The sequence below is a fragment of the Vulpes vulpes genome, chromosome 3 (genome assembly GCF_048418805.1).
Source record: "Vulpes vulpes isolate BD-2025 chromosome 3, VulVul3, whole genome shotgun sequence".
Taxonomy (NCBI): domain Eukaryota; kingdom Metazoa; phylum Chordata; class Mammalia; order Carnivora; family Canidae; genus Vulpes; species Vulpes vulpes.
Genome location: NC_132782.1, coordinates 88,104,659 through 88,128,172, shown reverse-complemented (window position 1 = coordinate 88,128,172; position 23,514 = coordinate 88,104,659). Strand labels below are relative to the sequence as shown.

Genomic DNA, 23,514 nt, shown 5'->3' with positions numbered 1-23,514 from the left:
AGGGCATTTTGTGCTTCCCAGAGAACTTTCAAATCAAGCTCAGTAACATTTCTGTGATTTACTCAGATGACAAAAAAAAAAAAAAAAAAAAAAAAAAAAGGTGGAGGGAGTCTCATATTGCAGAAGTGACTGAGAGGTACTTACAGCTAACTAGTGTCCTTTGAAAGAGGCTGAAAGCCTGCTTCCTCTGCCTCCCTACTTGAGTTAAAAGCTACTTTGTTACATATAGAAATGAGGAGCATCAGAAGTGGGCTTTGCTAAAGCAGAGGGCGTGTGTAGCATATTCCAGCACCATTCTCTGCGCCAGCCTGGGCAGACACAGCAGGAGGCACGGTCCCAGGTGGGCCACAGAGGCCAGTGGTGCCTTGGGAGGTGCTGCCCACCAGCCAGGTCGGGACTGGACACCCCTCTCCAGCTCTGAGTGACTATGGGCAGGTTAGCCACCATGTTTCAGCCTCGGTTTCCTCAACTGCGAGCTGCACCTGTTATCATTGCCCTATAGGGCTGTCATGTTTGACCAAACCAGCATTTGTAAAACCCTGGCCTGGAACCCAGCTTCAGGTGGGTACTCAGTAAATCATAGCTCCTATTACTCCCTCACCGTCTTAGCAGGAGTGCCATTACTCCTTCATCAGGAGCAATCCGCCCACACCCGGGACCAGGAAGTTTCTCTTTTATCCTGCCTTATTTTTTACCACATTCTGTGGTATGTGTTGGACACACTATGTCTGTTTGGTGCTAAGCCCTCGATGCCTGGAATGGTGCCAGGTGCATAAATGTCCAACAAATGTCAGAGTGAGCCTCACCCCCCTTATGAGGTTGAACTGGGCTTGTGTAATTGGTATCACGGAGAAGGACTAATTTATGAGAGGTCTGCCTTCATCACCTCCACAAAAGGCTCCCACAAATCCACACGGTCCCAGGATGTTCCCTATAAATGAACCACATGCAAGTCATCATGAAATGCCCGTCACTGATTGGCTGGCTGTGTCTTTCCCACTAGTTTGCTAGTGCTAAAGCAGAGGGTGTGTGTTTGTAGCGTCCCCCCAAAGGGTCTTGCTGTATTGAACACACCAGGGGGACCAGGCTTCTAGGGCTTTATGTATAGAGTAATTATTAATCATTTAAAGACCCAATTAGCTTTGAATCTTTCCTTCTGAGATCAGAGACTAATTCTTAGGAGCCTTAAGTACAGAGAAAACCTAATTTATGGAGCAGACTTGCAGACCCAGACTCTGAGGCAGTGGGAGAGGTTTCTCTCAATAAAGCTACACCTGACAAAGCCATAATAAGGAGAGAACAATTTAATACCATTTCTATAGAGTTGTCAGGCCCCCACCATCTTCATCCACAGAGCGAAGTCAGAGAAGATGGCTTTGACCGGGTTATCATTTGTGTGTTAAAGGGGCAGTGCTTCCACATAGAAAAATACTCACCTGACCCTCTATCACATCGCAAGTCCCCCTACAGCCACAATTTTGCCAATTGCTTCAAATCTTTTTCAAAGCTGTTTTCCCCAAACACACTTGGCTTAATCTCCTTGCCATACAGTCTTGGTTCCTTGTTGTTGTTAATCTCCGATGGTCTTGCAGTGTAATTCATTTGATGGGGACTTCCCTCCTAGCTTTCTTGAAATTACAGAGTGACTCAGCACCTGCTTCACTCCCATTGCTCTCAGATCCCTTTCATTTGTCACCCTGTCTGCATATTCCTGTCTGTGAGTCACTCTGGTGATCATTTATTTCCTTTCAAAGTTGGCAGAGAAACGCCAAGACACAATCTATTCCTATTAGATAAGATTCTCTCAAATGAATTCAGAATATATTAAAGCCTCATTTATTGGTTATTGATGGGTCAGTCAAGTATTGCACAAAGCTTAGTTTTCCTGATAACCAAAACTTATCATTTAAAGAAACAGTTTACATTTCCATATTAAAAATCTATTTGCATTGAGAAACGGGTAAGAGAACACAGGAGATATTACAGAGGGTTTTTTTCTACAGGACAGAGGCTGGAACTAGGAAAAATCTCAGTTTCCTTCTGACTCTGAGTCCTGTGATGTGTGTAAAACATCACATTGTGTGTTGGGCCACCATCTTGGGCATGACTGTGAACCTGTGAAGACTCTGTGGGGCAGTGGAAGAGGGGGGCTCGTTATTTCTTGATTCATCATGTCATGTCCTTGGGCACCACTCGGCTTTTGGCTCCCTGTTCCTATGTTAAATGTCTCAAGGCTACTTTGTCTTCATGGTTCCAAAGTCTTCAATCTTCCCGCCATCTCAGGCCTCTGGCTGCCATTTTTTGCAGGCTCTAGGGTCTTTTTGTTGGTGGCTTTTGACCAGCTAGGAGGAGGGATACCAGAAACCCCTCTTACTAGAATCACATGTGGAGTGAGAATCAGCAAGCTCTGAGGGGCAGACAGAGAGACTGCACAAGCATCCTCCAGGGGCAAGTGTTTGAGGAGTACCCTCTCACTCCAGAAGTGGCTGTAACTTGCCCACAATCCACAAAATGCTCCATCCCTTAGAAAAAAAGCTGTCTGGTGCTCGCTTCGGCAGCACATATACTAAAATTGGAACGATACAGAGAAGATTAGCATGGCCCCTGCGCAAGGATGACACGCAAATTCGTGAAGCGTTCCATATTTAAAAAAAAAAAAAAAAAGAAAAAAAGCTGTCTGGTCACCTGTCACAGGGATCATTTCTTAGCCCTCATTTTATTTTATATTATTTTATTTTTTAAAAAGATTTCTTTATCTATTCATGAGAGACACACAGAGAGAAAGAGAGGTAGAGAGACAAACAAGCTCTATGCAGGGAGCCTGATGCAGGACTCAATCCCGAGACTCCAGGATCAGACCCTGGGCCAAAGGCAGGTGCCCAACCACTGAGCCACACAGATGTCCCTTTAGCCCTCATTTTTGGCTGAGAGAAGCATGATCTGAAATGGAGTGTAAGATCCCCATACTTTCCTAGCTATGGGAAAGATGTACTTTTAAGATTTAGAACTGGATCCAGTGTGGCCCTTGCAAGACCACAAGACAAGGTGTGCAGAGACACAGTAGTGTTTAAGGGACCAGGTTAAACACTCCTATTGTCCAGGAGGGGCCTGTCCCTCTACAGCCTTGGGTCCAGTTCATCCCAACTCAAGGTCCAGCATGGCCACCCTGCAAAGCTTGTCCCCAGCAAACAGTGTGCCCCCACCATCCTCTCTCAGAGCCTGGATGTATATGTTGGCCATGGATTCCTGGCTCCTTAACCTCTAGCTCAGCTTTTGTCTTGGGGTCTGTCCTTTCTCCTGACCATTATGCAGATGTCATATGATATTTTGTCCAGTCCCTGGGACATTTTCCAATGAGCTACCTTTGGGGTTCCAGCCCTAGAGAGCCAGTGTCACACAGATAACCCAGAAATATTTAACTTGTGTCTCTTACTTCCCCTCCTCTGTGACCCAGTGCAAACCCTGCATTCCCACCAGTGCCCCCAGCATCCCCCCCCCAGTCTTACCCATGCCCTCAGCAGGCCATTCCCCTTCCTTATCCTTCCAGTCCAAGGGAGCTTCTCCTCCCTCTCCACCCGTCCTGACTCCTCCAGCCATGTGGCCCCCACAAGGTGACCCTCGATGCAGTCCCACCCTACATTCCCACCCAACATTTTCAGAACCATCTTGTGGCTCCTGATCCGAGGTGCCTTACCCTGTCCCAGTCTGTATGTGGACCTCGTGCCCCTTCTTAAGAAATTCAGTTTGGGGAGAGCAGGGCAGTGGCAGCCTCTCCGTGTGCCCACACTCCACATATGGCACCAGGCTTGCAAGGTGTTCATTTGTTAACCCATCCACTCCTGTGTTGGCTGATTTATCCATCCATCCCGCATTTACTGCATGCCCACTCTGTGCCGGCATTGGTAATGCCAAGGTTAAGGAAAAGAGGCAAAGAAGTGGGAAGAGAAATTTCTTACCCTAGAGAAGGGAGGCAGATCCATAATCAGGATGCAGTGGAGTTCCTGTTTCTGTAGGACTATAGGAGATGTTTGGTGAACTGAAAAACCTATAAATTGCAATCGTAAAAGAGGTAGAAGTGATTGGTGCTGCTCAAGAATTAGTCAAAGGTGAGAGGGAGGCTGAGCCTTGGAGGCTGATTTTCTGAATGGCATGAGCCTTCAGTCAATGGGACATCATGTGTGCCCACACACAGGTCACAGGATGGCTCAACTCAGGAAGCTGCTGGAGGGGACATCCAGTGTGGGATGGGAAGGAGTCATAGTGATGCAGGGGGTGGCTCATGGCATGACCTGTACAATGGCAGCAAGCAGGACCATCCAGAGGGTTGCGTGTTATGGGTCTTGGAAGAAGTGATGTCGGTTGGGCTGAGGCTGATCTGTGGAAATGAGGGGATGGTGTTATGACATTCTTAAGATACAGTAGGTGAGACGTGGCTACTACTTAGGCACTTATGAGGGTGGACAGGGGAGTGGAGATGGGAGTGTAACCACTGAAAGAAGGATGAGCAAACCAACATGGTGGTTCTGGTGAGAAGAATGATTCATGGCTCACTGTCAGCCCCAGAGATCACTCCCCTGAATGTGTCATTGAACTTGCCTCCTGCCCACTGTAAGATCCTCTCAGAGCCTCTCAGTGCCTCATCTCTGTGAGCCTGGGGCCTTCCAGCCTCTCACAGCTGCTGTGGCCGCTTCCAACCCAGGGGGCTACACATACACGGAGGGTGGTTCCCCTCAGGCCCATGTGGGGCAGTGTCACATGTGAAAAGCGGCCCAGAACACCAACCTGCCCTGTCAGTCTTCCTAGTGTTTGTCGTGTCAGAGAACCTCACATTCTAGGGGAATCTTTACAAGGCAATTCTAAGCCCCTGGAGTCAGCATGCACCCCTGGGGGAATGGCATTATACCTCACCTTAGACCCCAGCCACCACCCCACGGCTCCCAGGTGACCCTTGGCTCTGACTGACTCACCAACTTTTGGAGCTTCCCACCCCCCAGGAGGAAGGAGGACTGTCTGGAACGACTCACAGAACTTAGGCAAGGGCCCTACTTAGGATTTCAGTCTTATCATAAAGGATAAAGTCAGGTCCAGACACCAGAAGGGAGGCCAGGGCAAGGTCTGGGAGGGTCCCACAAACAGAGCTTCCACGTTTTCAGGAGACGTCATCCTCCCGGCATGCAGATGTCCGATGACTGACCAGGAAGCTCAACTGAGCCTGGCATCCAGAGTTTTTATGGGGTGTCATTATCACTAGCCACATGACAGAGCTCACTCTCCAGCTCCCACCCCTCTGCTTCCAGGAGATCAGAAGGTTTGGTTGATGTTGCTCACTCCAAGCTCTAACCACATGGTTGGTCCAGCCTGACGAGTCCCCTCCTGGGACACTCGTGGCCGTGAGTGCCACCGTCAGCATAAACTTAGCTGTGGCCCTATGGGCCCCCAACGAACAGCTAAGACAGCCCTTCAGGAGATTCCAACCTGGGTAAAGACCAGACCAACTCTGTATGATACCACAGTCTTATTTGGACATATTTATCCAGTGTATCTCGGTTTGTTTTCAGGGGGGACTATTTGAACAACTTTGGTCTGTTTCAGAACAAACTAATTTCAATAGGAAATGGGGCGTGGGAGAAGAATAGGTATTTTATCCTGGCATTTCCTTCATATTGATCTTCACTGGGAATTTAAGGGAGAATCAGTTACTGGAGAATTCACTCCCTCTCTGATTTAAAACCTCATTCACAATTAAAGAGAAAACAAGCCAACATTTCAAGCTCAAGTTGATTCTTTAGTGTACTAATTTAAAGTTTCAGTCTACACTGGAAATATTAGTTTGTTTATTAACGGTGTGCCTGGGTTACAGAGACCTGTGTTTCTTAGGTGGCTGTGAGTATGTAACAGCTTAATAAATTTCACAGTGTAATGAGTACATTTTTTAAATTAAAAATATCAAGTATAATTATGGCTCTCAGTGCTGACCTACGTGGGCCAGCAATAATTGATGCCTAAGAGAGACCAAAAACTAGCCAGTGGGTGAATCAGGTACACCCAGCACCCTCCTCCCAGCACCGCATGGGATGTTTCTAGAAGCCACATAACAGGGTGCTGCTCCCAGATCCTTGAGATGGAAAGGTCCTTAGGATTGTACAGCTGCAGACTCTTGCTGGTAGAAATCATGCCATTGGAATTTAAAGTTTTGTCACCAGTAAGTCCCAATATATAGTCTTCAGTATGCATTTGCTTTAATTGTGCTTCCGTTCCATAGCCTTGCTGATGTGTTATTTGCTTTTTCCAGGAGTTATTAGAGTTTTCTCCACATTCTCCTGAGTCCTTCCCCCAAACTCTGCTACCCAGCCGAAGACAGAACGACAGCACAGCTCCATGCTGTCAATAAAGAGCCAGCCCCTCTCTAGAAATACATGTGGGCATTTTGGCTGGTGTGACCTCATATGCTAGTGTCCAAAACTTTAATGTTAAATCTTATTTCCTAGGCCTTTGACTGTTTACATGGCTTCCTGCATTTCCATTAATAGCTTTGGGCTATAAGAACTAATTGCTGACCCAGGTTTTCTCAATTAAATAACATACTGTGTAGAAATTGGCCCTCCCCACCCGCTTTAAGTCATCTGCTGTGTAATCTCCACCAGAAAGATTTGATCAGATTTCTTTGGTAGGAAAACAACACTGTGAACAGGGAAGGGTTTGGGGTTTCAGTATTTGTGTTTGGGGCATACTTTATGTTCTCCCATTTTCTGAACATTGCCCACCAGGACTGTGCGGCATAGGAACCAGGCTAACCATCGACTCTGATATGCTCTGTCTTCTCTTTTTGTTCCTTTTTACCCAAGTGAACTGCCTCACTCACCTCAGAACCTGCTGGCCACCCTGAACTCTTCCCACAGCCACACCGTGATGCTGTCCTGGGTTCGACCCTTTGATGGAAACAGCCCGGTGCTCTATTACATTGTGGAGCTATCTGAGAACAGTAAGTAGTGAAGCAGAGTTTGTCGCCTTGGACGATAATCACATTGCTCTCTGCACGATTATTGTCCTCAGCCTTTATTTCGGGCTCAGACCCTGAACAACTAGTCAAATGCTATGATGCTTTACAGAGTTCAGTGAAAATCCCTGCTCTGGCTTCAGGAGAGATATAAGGGGACGTGGAAACCTGAGAATGAAGAGAAGGGAAGGGAGCCTGGGGAGCTTCCTGTGAGAGCTCAGATCTGGGGGCTCCCCAGGGAGGCCATGCACACCCCTGTCCCCAGGCCTGATTCGGACGTGAGAAGTGAAGCCTCCACCTGGGCCTGGCTGGGAGCCAAGGACAGTAAGAGTGAGGCATCTTTGCATGCTTCCTCTGGCGCCGAGCATGCTGAGTATTCCCAGGACCCTCCCTTCTCCCCTCTTGGCCCCAGCCAGCACATCCTATCTTTGCTCCAGCCCCAACAGCTGCTATGTCCTCTCCACAGGCCATGGAATGTGCTCTCCAGCGCCTCTCCTCTTCTGCCTCTGGCAGCCTCCTCTTAGGAGGTCAGGTGCACCCTGTGATTTCAGGGGGTATCTTTTCCCCCCCAAAAAGATCTTGGTCTCCAGCATCCTTATCCAGACCTCGGGAGGCCTGCACAGAGCATCATCCCTCCTCATCTCTGTCTAGTGGTCTCACACATGCTTCCAGTGTGAGTTCTTCACACTGTGATTTTGACTCCTTTTAACCCTGAGGGTCCTCACCACATTGATGTGGGCCTTCACATCTTGATTCCAACCCCTAGGCACCCTTAGTGAGGCCTGTTCGAGCTGCAAGGCCAAGAACAGTCCTCGGCTCTTTCTCCCTCACTGGGCCCAGGCTTCCAGTGCAGTTCAGCCACCCTGTGGATTTGTGTTCTAGGACGAGCTGGACCCTGCTTCCCTTTCTAGCTCTGTAGGCCCCGTCTCTCTCACCAGGACAGCCTCTAACTGGTCCCTCTGCTTCTACTACTCTTCTATTCCAAAGTGTTCTTACACAAGCAGAAACACTGGTCTTAAAATATGAAGGATGTGTCCTCCCTGGATATACCCCACAGGGCTTAGGATGAAATCCACCCCCCTCAGAGCCCAAGTGGGGTCATCTACCCCACTACCCCCACCCCTGCCACTCTGCTCTTTGCCAGGCATGTGCCAACTGCACTGGTTTCACATTGGCTGTGTGTACAGGCCTGGTTTCCTTGGTTGGAATGCCCACAGGGCTGGACTGTTACCCTTCATGCTTACCCAGAACCTCCCAGAAGAAGCCTTCCTGCACACTAGTTCAGTTTACGCTTTTACTACCCAATAAAGTCATCCTCCCTTTATTATATTATCTCATGCATTATTCCAAACTCCTTCCCAGGCCTCCCCTGAGGGACAGTAAGCCAGACCACAGGGAGCTGGACTCTTATTATGGTCAATGTAATGGGGCCCATGGCTTGTCTTGTCATGCTATTGTTATCATAAATGGGTCCCTGTTCAGGACAGCTAGGCATGGTGCTCTCTTGGGGTACCTCCACTGAAACCCAAGTCAACCTGGCAGAAATCCAAGTGGCTCATTGGCACTGCTTACCCATGCAGGTGGAGGTGTCCCACAGCTCTGCTACAGCTCTTCCCAAGCCGACCCGTCCGCTTTTCCTATAATTAGTGACTTCACTCACCAAGTCTCTTCTAATTATCTTTTATACTTCCCCTTCGTCTCGTGTGTGATCCTCCTTCTGATCATCACATGCTCACACCACAGCAGGCCCTGTGTGACGCTCATTTCCCAACAGAGGAAGCTGACATGCAGAGTAAGTCACTGGCCGAGGTCACATAGCTGGTAGGAGGTGACAGTGGGTTCCACCCAGGGCTATCTGCCTCTTAATGAGTATCAGCCATCTACAAAGAAGTTCCATGGGGCACATTCTCCTCTATGGCACTTCTGCAGCAGCTCTAAGGTAAATGCCGACCCACAATGGTGCACTTTGGTCTCCGTCTGTGTGGAGATTAAAGGGACCCACTTTGCGAAGCTGCCTTTATTTGAGTGGGACAGCTCCCGAACCAGTCCACTGAGGGAGAGCCCAGAAGCAATATTTTAGTTTCATCTCCTGGGTTTCTAAATTTACACCCATGGCTCTCTCTGTGGGCTTCAGTCTTGAGCACCATCTGAGAACCAGGTGCCTGAGATCCAGCTCCTGGTTCCCCTTTCTGGTGGACTTCTCTGATGGCCCATCTGGTCCCTTTCCCCAAATTGTGGGGCAGGGGTATGAATGGAAACTGGTCTGTGTGCCGCCGTCCATCATCTCTTCAGCCCAACGGCTCTGGTCAAAGTGGGAAGGCATTGGTGTTATTTATTAAAATAACCTTTCTGAGAAAATAAGGATTTCCTGAGGATCTCATGGTCATGCGGCCTGTAAGAAATGTAGGGCTTGATGGTCTGTGTGAAGACAGTGACACATGAACAGAACTCTAGCCATTCAAATTCAGACAAACATGAGTCCCGCTGGGTGTCCATGTCCTTGAGACCAGGACCAGGTTTCCCTCATCTCTGTGTCCTTGGTCCTGACACCAGGTAGGCACTCAGCAAATGAGCTGAAATGGATCTCCCTGGAAGAGCACCTTTGGGATGGACTCAGGCTATAGTCTTAGACCCTCTCCCAAATGACAAGTGCTCTGTCACCCTTGGTTTATGAAAAGAAGACATTGTTTGAACACACCATACCCACCATTTTCTCAACAGATTGCATGGGTGATAAGTTCTTCCAGTCAGACATCTTGCCCGAGTAGGACACAGGCTTTCTATGCGTCCTACCCATGCATTCATTCACTCAACACTAAATTCCGGCTGGGTATCTGCTTCCCCCAGGTGCTCTTCTCAGTGCTGGATGCAGAGCTGAGGTGACTGCTCTCCAGGCATTAACAGCAAGGGGAAGGTCAGGCTCATCTCTACATGGGGCCACATAACGAGCTCCCGCTGAGCTCTGTGTCACTGCTGTGGGAGCATGGTAGGAGAGGGACCGGCTGGGAGGTGAATCACAGAGCCCTCAGAGTGGACAGGCCCCAAGACTTGGGCCAGGCAGAGGGGGCAGCGGCATCAGCAAAGCCCCAAAGCATAAACATGGAGGTGTGGAGAGAGCAGCCAGCTTCTACAGGGACAAGAGGGGAGTGGGGCCAGGACATTGCCCAGTGCTATAGGAGTGTCTGCCTGGGGAGAATCTCTCTTGCTCTTCGTGCCACAGCTAACTATGGCTCTCCTCCGTATCTCTTCTTGACTCAGAACCCCATCATGCCCAGGCAGGCTTTGTCCTTCTCTCCTCGGGGTCCCTACACCCCTAGATATATTTCTCCTGGAGTGTTTGGTACTGTATAATAGTTCCTGGTCTGTGTGTGTGTGTCTCCCGGCAAGACTGTGACCCCCGTAAGGGCAGGCCGGGCCCAAGTTCTCTTTGTATCTGTGACAGCCAGCGGAGAGCCTGGCATGCACAGGTTGACTCTGTGGGGTTCAGTGGCTTCACGTCACTTCGAAAGGCTCTAAGAACATCATAAGTCCCTCGTTAGCCTTTGGCTCTCTCCACTGGACCTTTCTGGAGCTGGCTCAGACTCCCATCTGTTTTTCCTTCAGAGACTGTGATGTGGAATAGTGAAGACTACTCTAAAGTATTCTACACTATTATTATTATTACTGTTGCTCAAAGTATTATTATTACACGAAGAAGCCAGAGTGGTAAGATGGTTATCTCTGGGATGATTCTGATTTCTACTATGCAAAATAAGTCTGTGGGCTTTCCTGAAATAGTTCATACCACTGCCAGTCACATGGTTGCCTGTCTTCCTGCTGCAGCAAACGGGAAGACCAGCACTGTCCCCCAGGCCAAGGATCTGGTTTTTATTTTTATTAGGAAGCAGTGCCCTTAAGAAACAGCTGAACCCACTAGCTAATTATGGTCAGAAAGAACAGCTTAGCAGCAATACACTAAAATGGAAATATTTGGCCTACACTCTGTACTATGCAAGTGGATAATTCTGAATAACTCCATTCAGCAGTCCATCGATCCGGCTGCTCGGGACACTTTCTGCAGCCAGCTTCTCCTGGCAGGCTGATGAGGATGCCATTCTCCTGAGGCCATGGCTCCTGCAGGGGCCAAACTGGTATGGTTCTGTGGCAGGGGCAGGCCCTTTGCAACACCTGCCCTTGCCACATGCCAGACATCACTAGAGGGCCTCTCCAGAGCTTTTATGAAGCAGAGCTCTGGAGTTTCATTTGAGCCTTTGTGCTCTTGCCTGGAGTCAGAACTCTCTGCAGAAAGCACATTGGGCCTCTCAGGCATCCTGAGGATCGCCTCTCTGGAGTTTGATAGTTTTCCTTGCTGAGCTGGGGCCCAAAGAGGGCAGCCATGTCCACAGCCTGCTTCTAGGTACACGTCTTGGGGGCTAAGAGCACACAGGGTCCACGGGAAAGGGGACTCTGGGGTTCCTGGGTTAAGAGAGCTCAGGGATTCTCGTGGCCTTGATAGCAGGACCCTGTAAACTGGTCGAGAATTCTGGTGAACAGCTAGAGCATTTGGCCCAGTCTCTTAAGTGCTCCTTGAGTTGGATCAAAAATAATCTTTCTTTGAGATTATTATGATAACAACGCAGGAGACTGCCAGAAGAAACTGTGAGAGGCTTTGAAGTGGACTCAGAGACAGATCAAACACACATTACCAGGCATCTCATCCAGCAGCCTTTGGGGCTGGCTGCCTCTATAGAGACCCACACTTTTCACAGCTTTCAAGCTGTTTCACAACTCTGTAGATAGCACAAAACTTAAGAGTAATGCAAATAATTCTCATCCATAGAAATGCAAATAAATTTGCATTTGCACAGAAGAAGGGGGAAATTAATTTAAAAAACAACAACAACTGATTAGAGGCTATAAATAGAAATAGGGAGGTGCAGTATTGTTTCGAAAGAATCCAAGTTTGGTGACAATATTTTTTAAAGCCAAATGCCCTAAGACCTCAGTATTTATCTCAGAGCCTCATGGATTGCCAGCCTAAGAATGCAGGAAATCAAACTGTTGTCCTGACCTTCTTAAAGCTTGGAACAGGGAGAGTTTGACTCCTGGCCCTAGTTCCTTGCACCATGAGATCAAAAGATTGTCTCCACATTGGAAAAAAATTGGGGGGGAGGGGTGTGTTCATGGAGGCGTGGCTCAGCTAATCAAGTTTCCTGGAGTTGTGGGGAAAGTGGGGCTGGTTTCCCTCCTTAATGACGCACCACTGTGTACCGGTCCATCTGTTCTCATGGTTCAGTTCTCAGTAGCCACTCAGCATCCCTGCGCTCTTGCCATCTTCCATCCACGATGTGGGAAGGGACCCTTGTTAATAAGAAGAGCAAGTGTCCTAAGCAACATCATCCAAAGGTTGTCCTTTCCATCCTCAAATCCTGTGAGTGGGATCACTTGTCAGCACTGTGATGTATTATTTTCAATGAGGTGCCTTTCTTAACCGACCAAATGCTGCCTCGTTAGGCCCCTAAATCAATAAAGTATGTTAAAAATTTGTAAAAAAAAAAAAATGTCTGGGTTATAAGCGGTTCTTGTACTAACCAGTTATCACTCTGTAGATATTACCCAGTTTTGCATCTAGCTGTAAATTCAGAGTGTGCTCTTTGAATTCCATCTTGAGATAGTCCTAGCACCTTACTGGTTCCTTCATGATTTAGTGATCTACCTAAAATCTTTAGCACATGTTCATTTTGTATTTGGATGAGAGCCATGATTTTACTTTTAAAAAATGGATCCTTTCAGATGAGTGAATTGGCCTCATATGGTATTAGAAACACATCTACTCATGGAATGAGCTTGTGCGATAACCCTGATATTTGGGAGAGGCGATCCTTGTCTTAATCTAATCATCAAACTGAAACCTTTCCATGTGAGACCAAGGCATTTACTCCACTGATAACACGAACCCTTGAGGTCTTTCACTAACTAGAAAGATTTCCTTTTTCCTATGAATCTTTTTTAAACCTTAGCAGGTCTCTCGGTAAGCAGGTAACAACCACACTTATGCAAAAACCCAGGCTTAGTTCCTCTATCAGCCTTTCTTAATAAATATGGGTGTTCACAGTTATGCTTTTGCCATCTCATGTTAAAAATATTTGAATTTAATTAAAAGATAAATTGTCATTTTTATTATTAAAGTTAGGCATGCTCACTAATAAAAATTTAGAAATTACTTGAAGCACAGAGAGAGATAGTAATCAGGATGGTCCCTTGTGAGTTGAAAGCCAGCCCCTCTGTCCCATGTCCTCTGGGACTTCATGCCTGCCCACCTTCTGTCTGCCAGCTCTCCTTCCCTGCTGGCTCTTTTCGCCTCACGGAAGGATCACTGCTGTCTCCTCATCTCTCCGCCATAACGCCTCCACTTCTCGGCGGAGACAGAACATCACCTGAAGGACAGGTGCCTGAACAGTCATGGTCCTCCGAGCAGCTGTTGGCTTGACTCCCACCGCCCTCTTGTTTCTTACCTATTATTCTTACGTCTTGGGCCATTGTGTCTGCCATTCCATCGGACTCATCTGGAGACTTGGTTTCCCATCCTCCCCTAAATTGCTGGCATTCCGTACTTTACTTGCTCAGTCCCCAGAGCTTCCCATCTGGGACCCCACTAATGACCCTGTGCCACTGTAGCTCACCTGTCACCCATGTGCTGTCGTGCCCTGATTTCATGTTTGCCACCTAGACCTCAGCCCTTAGCCCCAGATGCATATAACCTCATGTCCCCCAGCCACTCTTGCCCTGCTGTCCCATGGGCTCCGCAAACTCAAACAGTCAAGATAGATTCATCCCGTTTCCCCTGAAGTCGTTCCTTCTCCAAGTTAGAAACACAGACATCATTTTGACTCCCTCACCATTCCTGCCCCCACAAATAGTAAGCTCTGCCACCTAAATGTGTATCCAAGCCATTACACTTCTCTATCCCCACAGCGCCTGTCCTTCCAGTTAGCCTTCTCAGGTCTGCCCTCCCCTGAGCCATCCACTGGAGCCCCCCAAATGTACATGTGCCTGAGTGAAGCCCCCGTCCCACCGCTGGAAACCCTTCAGAGGCCTCTCAGAGGAGGTGTCGCAGTGGGGCAGGGTGTGAGCCCAGACTTCCTTCATGGTCTCTGTCGTTCCCCAAGCGTAGGGCTCAACACAGCCTGGAGACTGGTCCCCAGCCCATCTTCCAGCCACACTGCCAGCCCTAATTCCACCATAGAGATTTCATTGCTTAAAGAATAGATTCAAGGCTGATTAGCATGGTATATAGCGCTATTCATCATCCACCTGCCACCTGCTTCTCCAGATTTATCTCCAGCCACTCACTGCTTTGCCTGTTAAGCTTTAGCAACAAAGCATTGCTCATGGATCTCTGTGAACACCAAGCAGCCAGGGCCAAGGCAACCAGGCTCCACCTGTCTAAGGATTCTCTCCCTGTCCCAGCCCCTCTGTGCCCCATCTCCTCCAAGCAGGGTCCCCTGTCTCCCCTTCCAGGGTGCACTGTCCCAGGTCTCCTTCTCTGGGGGGATCACTGTCCCAGGTCACCTTCTCTGGGGAGGGGTGTGCTGTCCCAGCTGTCCCACTCTGTGTTGGGGGGGCATTGTCCCCTGTCTTCCCTTCCAGGGGTCACTGTTCCCAGGTTTCCTGCTCTGGGTGAGGGCGCTGTCCCAGGTCTCCTCCTGGTGTGTGTGTGGGGCTGTCCCAGGTCTCCTACTCCAGTGCGGGGATGCACTATCCCAGGCCACCTTCTCTGGGGAGATCACTGTCTTCAGGTCTCCCCTTCTGGCTGGGGCACTGTCTCCCAGTCCCCTTCTCTGGGGAAGTGCGCTGTCCCAGGTCACCTTCTCTGTGGGCGATCAGTCTCCAGGTCTCCCCTGGGTTGGGGGTGGGGGAGGGGACACTGTCCTAAGTCTCCTGCCCCAGCAGTGCTGAATTACCCAGTAGGCAAATCAGGCCCTTAGGGCACAGTGAAGGCAAGACACCAACACATGAAAATATCCAGACGGAAACTTTTAAGAATATTTTTCCTATTCCCAAGCTTGCAAAAAATACTGAAAGTTTCCATTCAGAAGATTTTTTACTTCACATTTCTTTGATTACTGGTCCTGCTGAACACATTTTTCCAAGTTCCTTGGCTTTCTGTGCTTCCTGTCTATGATCTATCAGTTTCCTTTCCTCTGGTGTTGTATCAGAGCCTTAGGGTTTCTTCTGTCATTTCTGACACATATTCTTTCACTTTGCCTTTTACTTTTAATTTTTGTGCATTACTTTTTGACATACAGAAGTATTTGATTTTTATGTACTTAAATCTATTGATATCTTCCTCTGTGATTTCTTTCATTACTTTTATGTTGGTTGCATATTTCAACACAAGCATAGATTTCACATTATTAGAAGTTTCCCTCTTGTTTTTAAAGCTTTACATTTTAATACATTTAACTGAAATTCATCCAGAATTTATATGAAAATTCTGACATATGATTTTTATTCTTTCCAAATGACCGTCATTTTCCCAACACAATTCATTGAACAACCCATTTATTTATGGGTTTTTTTTCCCTTTTCTATACATTTCAAAGACCTGTTTCTATCAAGGTCTGTCTGGGGTCTATTTGGACCCATTGATTCATCATCTGTTTTCCTGCCTGGTCTCTATTTTAACTGTTTCAGTTCTGAAACATGTTTGAATAGCTGATAAAAACAAGTTCCTTCATCTTTTCAGAATTTTGCTAGTTCTTGTCACCTGTTTATTGTTCTGAAAAAAAAGTAGGAATTATTTTGTCAGGTTTCAATAATAGTCCCATTGACTTTTTAGTGATGTTAAATCTATGATGAGTTTTATGAGAACAGACTTCTTGGAGAATCTGTCTTTCTACCCAGAAGATAACAGCTTCTCCATTTCGTTAGCTCTTTGTTTACATCCCATAGGGAAGTTTGCAGGTTTGTGTGAAAGTTGTGCTAAGATTCCATCCTGTTCCTACTGCCGGTAGGGTTTTCTCTCTATTCCATCCATTCCATGTTATAGCCAGCTCATCATTGTTGGGGTACTGCAACAGCCCTGATGTTCGGGTGTTTGTCTTCTTTCCAGCCACTTTCTAGATCCTCTTACTATTCTAATGACTTTCCAGTCAATCCTCTTGAGTTTTTGAGGTAGACAATCCTATCTTCTCCAAATAATAAACACTTACTGTTTCCTTTTTTTTTTTTTTTAATTTTACCAGGTTGGTCAGAATAATTTAAAAGAATAATCAGTGTAGTTGTGAGTCTCTTGTTCATCCTCTGATCTCAGTGGAATGTCTAGGGGTTTACTGTTACATATGATCCCGGGGTTTTGTTGCTTAGTGATATATAATTTGCATATCATGAAATTCAGGGATCTTAAGTGAGTTTTTACAAATACACTTATACCATGTATCTCATACCTCAGGTAAGGTACAAAAGGTTTCCACCCACGGGGAAGTTCCTCTGTGGCTCAGGTCAGCCTGTCCTCCTCCTGCAAGGGCAAGCCCTCAACAGCCCTCTTTCCCCATGTAGCCTGTTCTGAACTTCATATAAATGAACAGGATATTGATTAGAAACAAGTTCTTTATGACCTAGTATATTCTTCCCATTCATGATTCTTATGATTTAAAAAATATTTTTAAGGAAATTTCTTCTAAGCAAATTATTCCTAAAATAACAACATTCTGTTTTACAATACCTCACAACTTCTATACATGAATATCCTCAGCTCCACAGCCCTGAGGCAAATTCCTTTTTTTAAAAAAAAGATTTTATTTACTTATTTGTAAGAGATACAGAGAGAGAAAGGCAGAGACACAGGCAGAGGGAGAAGCAGGCTCCCTGTGGGGAGCCCGATGCAGGACTCCATCCCAGGACCCTAGGACCATGACCTGAGCCGAACGCAGACGCTCAATCACTGAGCCACCCAGGTGCTCCAGGTCCCACCCTCCACACAGCTTTTGGAGGTGACAAGCTAAGGGACTTGGTCACCATCATGACACCAGATTCCTGAGTCTCAAACTCCAAATGAATGTATTTTTCCTTCACTTGGAAAGGAACGCTCTCTTCCATAAGTTAATACCACATTTCCTCTTTTCTGAAGACATGCTAGAAAAAACGTGAGTTTGGGAGGACATGCCTGGGTCTTCTGCATCTCTTAAGGTGTCTCAGCTGGAGGATCCATGTGGTGGGTGTCTCTGCCACCAAGAAAATACCTGTTCCTCCCGAGTGATTTAGCAGCTTCCTTTTCAAACTCTGCCATCCAGTCCCTTTTCCCTTTGGTCTCCAGGAAACCCAGAGCTAAACTGAGTGCTTAGCTGGATGACCTGAGTCATCCCAGGTGCTAAGACATGGCTCTGTCTTCTCCTCCTTAATGATTTCAGATTTGTTTATTTGTATTTTCATTTAATATCCAATTCTATGTGTATTTTCACTTTAGGTGTGTCTTCTTTAAAAGCACTAGACTTCTCTCTCTGTGCATGCACACACACACACACACACACACACACATATGCATGTGCACACACACACACACGGAGTGCCCCAGCGATGCTAGACCAAAGTCCTCCTCTTCAAAGAGCCATACCAGGTCTCTGAGCAATGTGGCGTGAGAACAACCTGAACTGGCAGGCTGACCTGACGCTGGTGTGAAGGCAGCTTTGTCCTTTGTCGGTGTGAGGTTCATAGGCGATGGAAGAGAGCAGGAAGGCTGCTTATTCTGAATTGGTGATTGAATTTCCCTGGAAGGAAGGAGGCCTGGGAACTAGGGGCTGGGCCTGGAGACTGCAAACCCACTGACAAGCATTGATCTGGATGGATCATCAGCTCACTGGGCTGGAGCATGCTGAGTCTGAGATGATATTTTGGGGTTCAGGTGGCAATTTCCTACAGGCAGTGTGTCTTTCCTGGAGCATAGAAAATTCTAGTGGCCACAGCTTTCTTGAGCTGGGTATCTTCTATCAGCTGCTGGGCTAAGACCAGCTTTGGGGGAGCATCCTCTGGGGCCCAAGGCCTCCCCCAAACCGCCTCCCAGCATCTTTGGCGGGGTCAGGAAGGGTGCCTCATCCTTCACAGTGATTATTTCTAAGCCATGTGGCTCAGCTCTTTCTTCTGTGGCCACAGAGTCTTTTCAGAAAGGGCCAGGCAGCTATCTTGCACACTGCTCTCCATGAGCTCATTTGCTCCTGTGTGAAGGCCGCTCCTGACTGGCACTACACAATATGTTCAACATCTTCATCCCCACTTGCTATTATGTGCTTAAAGGCTGACGGGCTTTGTGCTGTTTTGCTTGCCAAAATTGCAAAGACTTTGTTCTTTATACTTCAAATCGTTTTAATGCTGTCTTTGAAACATAGCTCACACAGGTATCTACTAATAGCCTCAGAGTTGTTAGGAAGTATTTTATGTCTCAGCTCATTTTTCTCTGGGCTTTTGCATACTGAACCTTCACATTAATGGCATTTGCTCCCATTTTAAAGTCCATGCAGGAAGAGGGAGCGTGTCACAGACACTTACTCATCTTTGCTATCCTGCTGTGCCGTAGGCCCAGAAAGGGGCAGAGGTGGAGGGCTTGGGGGTTCTCTCCCTTTCAGCTCATTGCTCTCAGGTGAGATGCAGGGAACCCGAGGTCTTTCCCACAGCCCTTGCTGGTGCTCACCTCGTGGCAGACTCTCTCAGAGCCTGTCCCACACACCAATGTAAATCCCTGCACCAGTTTGCCTGCTGTGACCACTCAGTGCGAAATACAGAGTGGCCCCAGTGATGTGTCTTCCATAAGGCTGGGGCAGCTTCTATGCAGAGAGGGCGACCTGTGTCTACTTTGTCACCTGCCAGCCACAATTCGAGCTCTCTGAGGTTTGACCAGTTGTATGGGGTGCACCACCACCATCCTAACATGGCTCCTGCCTACAGCCCAGTTCACCTACACTTCTGGATCCATCCAATCCTTGTTCCCAACCTCTCTGGCTTCTGCTTCCCCAACTCAGTGTCCAGCCCATTACCAGGAGTGTGTGTCCCCTTGTGGACCTAAGCCTCAGGCACATTTGGAGTCTTACCCACAGTTCAGAGGCCCCAGGCCCTTGGATGTGAACAGTGTAAGGTCCCAAAGCCTGTTCCCAGCATTGCTTTGGCTGTGTTCCCCAGTGAGGGGAGGGGGGCTCATTTATTTCCCAAATGCTCAGCGCTTTCATTCTTAACTTTGAAGGTCAAACTTGGTGCCTTTTCCCTCTGGCCTTGCACATTTTCTCATTGCTCCAAAGAAGTCTACAACAGAGAAAGCCCTTCCCAAATGGAGGATGTCAAACTGTACTTAAACTGTCTGCTCCTGGGTGTTTTGTCTCAGGTAGGACAGAGCCACCTGTTACCTACCCTCTCCCAAGCCAAGGAAGTTCCCTGACAGGTGGCTCTCTGTGGGCCTCCCCCATGCCAAGCAGGTTATGACCATCCCTCCTGTGACCTCAGGCTTCTCTCCCAGGGTTGCCACGAGCAGGTCTGAGTCACATCATTCTTTCAAACTTGCGCTTCAATTCACTCATTTTGGATATGTATGATGCTTTCGTGGCATCCTGTCCATCCTGAGGACTTTGTCTCCTTTCCTGAGCACAGCCCATTCTACAAATGTGCCGTCTACCAGCCACGCCTGACTCTGCAGCACTGCTACAAATTCAAGTCCTCTCGTCTCATAGCAATTCCTAACCAGAGCCCTACAAAAGTCTTCTTTCTTTAACCTTTGCAGAACTAGTTATTATCTGTGCTTCTCTTAATATCCAGATGAGCTTTGAATAAGCTGAGAGAAACTGTTCTTTAGCACGGGCTGTGCCTGCCTATGAGTCCCTGCCCCCGCCTGAATGGAGGGGCTTGGAGGGGATTAACTCTCAGGCAGAGCAGCTGAGCTGTTGGGGCGTGCCCGTTATTTGTTGTCCAGCCCTTAAAACCACGTTTCTCGGTTCACATGATGACAGGAACTTTAGGATACTTGAATGTAGAGAAGCAAACGGTGATCATCCCACCAAATTAATTTCAGTAACTCAGTGAGCTGGATGCTGAAATGGAGGCCGGAGTGGTCTCTGAAAAGCTTGAAAGTAATAGCACAAACCACTTGAAAAAGCATGAAAATGGTTTGAAAAAAAAAAACGGGGAATGCATCTATGCCTGTTTTGTTTCACTTTTTCTCATGTTCTATTTTCCAAGTTTTTGTTAATGAATATGTATCTTGTGATGTGTTTTATAGATATATAAATAATATGTGTCTATAAAATTTATATGTAATTATATATAATATTATATATATATTTTTTTACCTTCTCACATTACTTTGTGGGCATATGGTTCTGTGGGTGGACTCAGATTTTGGATGGCTTATGTAGTTTTGGAAGTCTTGTTAAACTATTCAGAAGCGGAAGGGCCTCTGCTAGGCCTTAGGGCAAGGGCAGATGCAGGCTGAGAGCTCAAGGTCCCTCTGTCCCTCCTTCCAGAGCTGCTGCTAGACTCCTACCATATGGGCACCTGGTGACTACTGTTTACAGCTGTGGAGGACACAGTACCTGGCTGTCACTCCATCCCAAGACAGCAGGCCCCCAAACACCAAGAGCTACAAATGAGCTGCATCTGGGACATCCCATTGTCCAGGCTCCAGCATCAGGAAGGGTCACAGTGCTGGTGACATCCTATTTGAGCACTGTGACCATCGTATCTGCCCCACGGCAGCTATGAGTCTGCTGTCCGTGCCTACCTGTGTGAGTCACATACCCAGCCTCATTCTCTCCCTCTGCAGAGCACAGGGGCCTTCCAGGGTGGGTCACACTCTGCTTGTCACAGCTTGTCCCTCCCTTCCTGATCCACTCCCTTCCTGATCTCCTTCCTGATGGACCTTTTCTTCTCTTATGATTGATTTTAGAACAGTTTTAGGTTTACAGGGTTATTGTGAAGATAGGGAATTTCCAAAAGCCTTTCACCTAGTTTCCCCAATTATGAACATTTTGCACCCATGGGTACATTTGTCACAATTAATGAACCAATGTTGACATTTTATTATTAACTACAGTTCATGCTTTCTTTGAATTCCCTCAGTTTTTCATAAATGTCTTTGTTCTGCCCCAGGATCCCATCCAGGACACCACACCTCATTAGCCATCGTGTCTCCTTAGGGCTCCTCTTGGCAGGGAAGTTTCTCAACCTTTCCCTGTTTTTGATGACTTTAACAGTTTTGAGGTGTGCTGCTCAGGTACTCTGTAGGACGTCACTAGGTTGGGATTTGAGGATATTTTTATGATGATTAAACCAGCTTTCTGGAGTTCTGAAAGAGCGCTAAGGTGGTGCCACCCCCTGTCCCTTCATATGGGGGGGGGGGGTGGTGCCATCAGCATCCTTATCACTGTTGATACTGGAGAGGCCTTTTAACTGTTGGGAAGAGCAACTTAATTGGTGCCCAGGGCTAGATTCTCACCCATCTCAAGTCTGCGGTATCTTTCTAAGAAGCCCAGAGAACTCACATTCAGTGTCTAAACAGCCCAGCGTGGGGAAGAAGAGCCTCTCACAAATGTGGCATGGCTGAAACCCTTGAAAGATGGGCCAAGAGCATTGCTCTGCTTCTGGGTCATCTTGTGACTATGCCCTTGCCTTGCAAGCTTGAATACTAACTATGACCAGTAATGAGTCCAAAGAACAAAGTTGCCTTTATCTGGGGGTGTCTACCAAGGTGGAAAGATCAGACCAGAATCTCTGATTCATCCCTCTGAACCTCCTTTGCTCATATGAACATGAGGATAATCATACCTGCCACAAGGTTATTGTGAAGGTTAATTGTGTACTTATAAAGTCACCCCAAGTGCCCAGGACATGGCAGGTACTTTCACTGAAAACTATTTTTTGAGCTCCTGCTGTATGTCATTCATTCTTCTAGGTGCAAAGCATCTAACAGTGAGTAAAATTGATTTAATGGAGTTTATCTTGTGGGTGGCTATTTAAATGGGTGGTATTCATTATGTATATTATTATTATAACTTACAACTTATATTTTAGGAGATGCAGTATGCAAACACTTGTAGCCAAAACAGCAGTAGAATCAGAATTAGGGGAAAAAATAAATGTGCATCTTAATTCTTTCACTTAACTTGCTCTGTAACCTAGGGAAGTTGTTTTAATGCAAGAATGTTCATTCTCATTAATATAAAAAAATACAAGGCAAAGCATCAGTGAAATCGCATATTTCATCTGCCAAACAGGATTTAAGATGGTCACGACGCTCAATGCTGGCAATGTTGTGATAAAACAGTCCCTTTCTAGAAACTTTTTGTTATGAAAAGTGCTATACATCACAAAGGTACAGGGTATTCTTGTGCTCACTTTCAGTACCATTAACATATTACCATATTTGTTTCATCAAGTCCCGACCTGTGTTTTTCTTTGTTTTGCTAGGGTATTTTTAAGGAAATCCCAGACATTATATCATTTCAACCATAAATGATTCAGTAAATAGCTCAAGTAATGACATCACATGCAACAAAATTAAATGTCCCTAACTGCTTTTTTAAAATGTGTTTATTTGGGGATCCCTGGGTGGCGCAGCGGTTTGGTGCCTGCCTTTGGCCCAGGGCGCGATCCTGGAGACCCGGGATCGAATCCCACATCGGGCTCCCGGTGCATGGAGCCTGCTTCTCCCTCTGTCTGTGTCTCTGCCTTTCTCTCTCTCTCTCTCTCTCTGTGACTATCATAAATAAAAAAATAAAAAAAATAAAAATAAAATGTGTTTATTTAAATTCTGGTTAGTTTACATATAGTGTAATGTTAATTGTGGGTGTGGAATTTAGTGATTTATCACTTACACGTGGCACCTGGTGCTCATCAGGACAAGTGCCCTCCTTACTGCCCATCACCCAATTCACCCTTCCTCCCCACCCAACTCCCCTCCAGCAGTCCTCAATGTGTTCTCTATAGTTAAGAGTGTTTCTTAGTTTTTCTCTCCCCCAACCCATGATCATTTGTTTTGTTTCTTAAATTCCACATATAAATGAAATCATACGGTATTTGTCTTTTTCTGCCTTATTTCACTCAGCATTATCCTCTCTAGTTCCATCTGTCTTGTTGCAAATGGCAAGATTTCATTCATTTTTATGGCTGAACAAAATTCCATTGTATATATAGACCACTTCTTGTTTATCCATTCATCGGTCGATACACACTTGGGCTGCTTCCATAATTTGGCTATTGTAGATAATGCTGCTGTAAACATCAGAGTGCATGTCCCCTTTGAAACTGTATTTCTGTATCCTTTGAGTAAATCCCTAGCAGTACAATTACTAGATCATAGGGTATTTCTATTTTTAACTTTTTGAGGAATGTTCATACTGTTTTCCACAGTGGCTGCACCAGCTTGCATTCCCACCAGCAATGCAAGAGGGTTCCCCTTTCTTTGCATCCTCGCCAACACCTGTTATTTCTTGTGTTGTTAATTTTAGCCATTCTGACAGGTGTGAGATTCCAATTTTGATTTGCATTTCCCTGATGATGAG

The 23,514-nt window shown here is 46.8% G+C and overlaps 1 protein-coding gene and 1 non-coding gene across 4 annotated transcripts in view; both read left to right on the top strand.

The window, feature by feature from the left end:
* The window catches only part of SDK1 (sidekick cell adhesion molecule 1), an 885,268-nt gene that overhangs the window by 666,474 nt on the left and 195,280 nt on the right, over positions 1-23,514 (top strand). For all 3 annotated transcript variants that reach the window (XM_072753253.1, XM_072753252.1, XM_072753254.1), the window contains exon 14: positions 6,846-6,982. In XM_072753253.1, the coding sequence (XP_072609354.1) occupies positions 6,846-6,982 (137 nt within the window). The remainder of the gene's footprint in view (positions 1-6,845; positions 6,983-23,514) is intronic.
* Positions 2,543-2,649, top strand: LOC112929378 (U6 spliceosomal RNA). Its single transcript, XR_003236924.1, has one exon. It is a non-coding gene; the product is annotated as a U6 spliceosomal RNA (small nuclear RNA).